Source organism: Cibotium barometz, chromosome 18, assembly GCF_041138505.1.
Source record: "Cibotium barometz isolate CiBa-2024 chromosome 18, ASM4113850v1, whole genome shotgun sequence".
Classification (NCBI taxonomy): domain Eukaryota; kingdom Viridiplantae; phylum Streptophyta; class Polypodiopsida; order Cyatheales; family Cibotiaceae; genus Cibotium; species Cibotium barometz.
In genome coordinates, this window is record NC_141063.1 from 9,058,534 (window position 1) to 9,061,471 (window position 2,938).

General features: G+C 39.9%; 1 protein-coding gene across 1 annotated transcript; it reads right to left on the reverse strand.

Annotated features, from left to right (window-relative positions):
* Positions 1-303: 303 nt before the first annotated feature.
* LOC147628890 (calmodulin-like protein 3) lies at positions 304-1,196 on the reverse strand. Its single transcript, XM_086812068.1, has one exon. The coding sequence runs from the start codon at positions 1,140-1,142 to the stop codon at positions 543-545; it is 600 nt and encodes a 199-aa protein (XP_086668194.1). The 5' UTR covers positions 1,143-1,196; the 3' UTR covers positions 304-542.
* Positions 1,197-2,938: the final 1,742 nt, after the last annotated feature.

A 2,938-nucleotide genomic window follows, 5' to 3' on the forward strand; every position in this document is an offset into this window, starting at 1 on the left:
ATAATGGGGAATGGGATATTAATTTTCATACGGATGTGTGTGTGTGTGTGTGTGTGAGTGAGAGAGAGAGAGAGAGAGAGAGAGAGAGAGAGAGAGAGAGAGAGAAGGCTAAAGCAATATTCCATTTTTGCTCTTTTTTTAAACCTCATTTTAGTATGTTTTTTTTAATGAAGAAAGTCGTCAGGTTTAATACATGATTTTCATATTGTGTATACTATAACAAAATAAATAAAAATACAATTTAGCATGTAAAGAAATAATAAGTAAAAATTTCAGAAACAGATTGAAGGAGGCAATGCCTTCTAGATCCAAGTTTTTTGTATTAACTTGGAGAAATCCTATTGTATTTGGGATTCACATAACTAAGCTCTAGAGCTTTGAACAAGCAGCTAGCGGCGGCAAGACAGACCCAGCACGTGAGAATTAACATAATCGTCAAGGCTTCAACTTTCCCATGAGAAAAGTAGTCAAGGCAAAAAAAAAAAAAAACCAGAGCATGTACACACACCCACACACAGAGTGTCACATCTCCCTAGCCTAGCCTAGCCTAGCCTAGATGCCATCATATGCTTGAATTCTTCAAAATCAACGTGCCCATTTCCATCTGCATCCACTTTACTAATCATCTTTACACAGTCTCGTAGAGTCCTCCCTTGCAAAACGCCCATGCTAGAAAGCACGGAATAAAGCTCCTCTGCAGATATAAACCCATCCCCATCTTTATCAAACACTTGAAAAGCTTGCTTGAGGTCTGCATCCTCATGCGTGCTAGCATCACCATCATCATCATCATTGGATAATCTACCCTTAATTAAGCTACCATACATACAGATGAACTCCGAATAATCCACAAACCCATCACGGTTCAAGTCCACGCTGTCAAGCATGGTGGCCAGCTCATCGGGTGGCACAGAGAAGCCAAGTCTTTGGAAAGATCTACTCAACTCTTCTTTGCTGATCTTGCCATCGTTGTTCTCGTCAAATTGATCAAAGATCTCTCTAATGTCCTGGTTGGCAACATCTACGTGGACATTTAGGGCTGAGGTACTGGCACTTGCATAGCTGTGGGCTTGGTCCGAGCTGTCAGGCGGGGAAGAGGCTTCTGGCAATTCTACTCTACACGGGGGATGCTCACGTGTCATATCTCTACTTGTTCAGCGCAAAAGCTTTAGGTGCTGTGAGCAGAGGCGCCGATTTCTTTATTATTGATGGATCAAATATATGTATATATTCACTGGCTCACGCGCTTCCGCTCACGCGCTTCCGTGTTCTAAATAAAGAGATCTTCATGATTGTTCACACGCTAACGCGGTTCCCGCGTGCTCTTCTTAGTTTTTGCACACGAAGGACCTTGTTAACTGGTGTTCCCACGCAAGGATGCATGTTGAAGATGATAATTAGCATCTTTTATACACGTGCACCTCATTTCTTCTCGTAATGCATTCAATATGTAGGTGTGTTCCACACAAGGAGCATCCGAGATAATTATGTGAAGATGATTAGCAGATATATACTATGTGTGTGTATGTATATTTTAAGCCTTTAAAAATATTATTCTACCCTCTTAGATAATTCGGGGACGTTTGGATTATCTTTGCGTCATGTCAAATTATGTTAATATCATGGGTGATACCATAATAAATATTAATATGTTTGGTAGATATTGACGTATGCTTGGGGTCTCCAATGGTTGTTTAGTTGGTTCGTATGTAGGGATGATTCTTGGGTTACTTATGTCTGGCAAATATGTGTGATGATGGTTTGTATGCTTATGGAATATTTATTTCACCAATTTATTGTTGGTTATTTTATAGGTTTTGGGAGAAGAAAGAGGATATGAAGTGTGCACTACTTTGTACTATGATTTTGCGGTCATATTTTCGTTTCGGATGCATTTTGGGGGTTGTTTGTGCAGTTTTTGATTTCTACAAACAACTTTGGGTACCGGATTTGTACTATTCTTCATCGGATTCTAGAGTAGTTTTGTCAGTCTACTACAGACGGGTGTGCAGATACACAAGAAAGCATCTACGGGCTTCACTCAACAACATCAATCTCTGCATCTTACGAAGTAAAATTTCTACTCACTATTCTCTGTATTTCTTTCATACACCTTGCAGGTCTCCATTGTGAGCGACCTTCTTAGCAGTCACCTTGGTTGCATCAAAGAGCACTCAGCACTTTACAGGTTGTGTGATTACTTACTTGGGTATTATCAAAAATGGTAGATAGTGAAGTATTTTGGATGCGATCCGTTGAGGATAAGCTTGATGGGAGATAGTGAAGTATTTTGGATGCGATCCGTTGAGGATAAGCTTGATGGGACCAACTATCCATTATGGTTTTATATGATGCAGCATGTATTAGTAACCAGAGGGCTATGGAATGTTATCGTATGTATTGAGAGACTTCTTAGTTGATGAACATGATATAGAAGGCACATCTAAAGATACGGACTCAGTTTCACATGGTGCATTACCACATTATAGCATACCTCCTACACACGAATAAACAAAGTGGGATGGAAGAGATGCGCAAGCACATGTGTTGCTTGCATTGTTAGTTAAGAGGAGTATCATTCCTCACATTTGGTCATTTAGGACTGCTAAACATGCTTGTGATGCACTTGCGTCACAATACCAGGTACGTAATAAAGTACGTGCTACCTATATATGCAAGCAAAGAGCATATGGATGAGGGAGACTCCATGGACAGTTTCCTTACAAAAATCAAGGATTTTAAGGAGTAATTGGCCAGTATTGATGGAATATTTCCTGACAGTTCATTGGTGCTACTATCTTGAATACGTTGCCAGACTCGTATATCAGGGTTTTGCTTCTACCATCAAACTCATGATGAAAGACAATCCAAATGCCTTGAAGTTTGAGGAGTTGGTTTCTGTGCTCTTGGAAACTAAGAAGAGCAATCCACTCAAAAT

Excerpts from the sequence above, each read along its gene's own strand:
- LOC147628890 (XM_086812068.1), bottom strand. The coding sequence starts at position 1,142 with ATGACACGTGAGCATCCCCCGTGTAGAGTAGAATTGCCAGAAGCCTCT.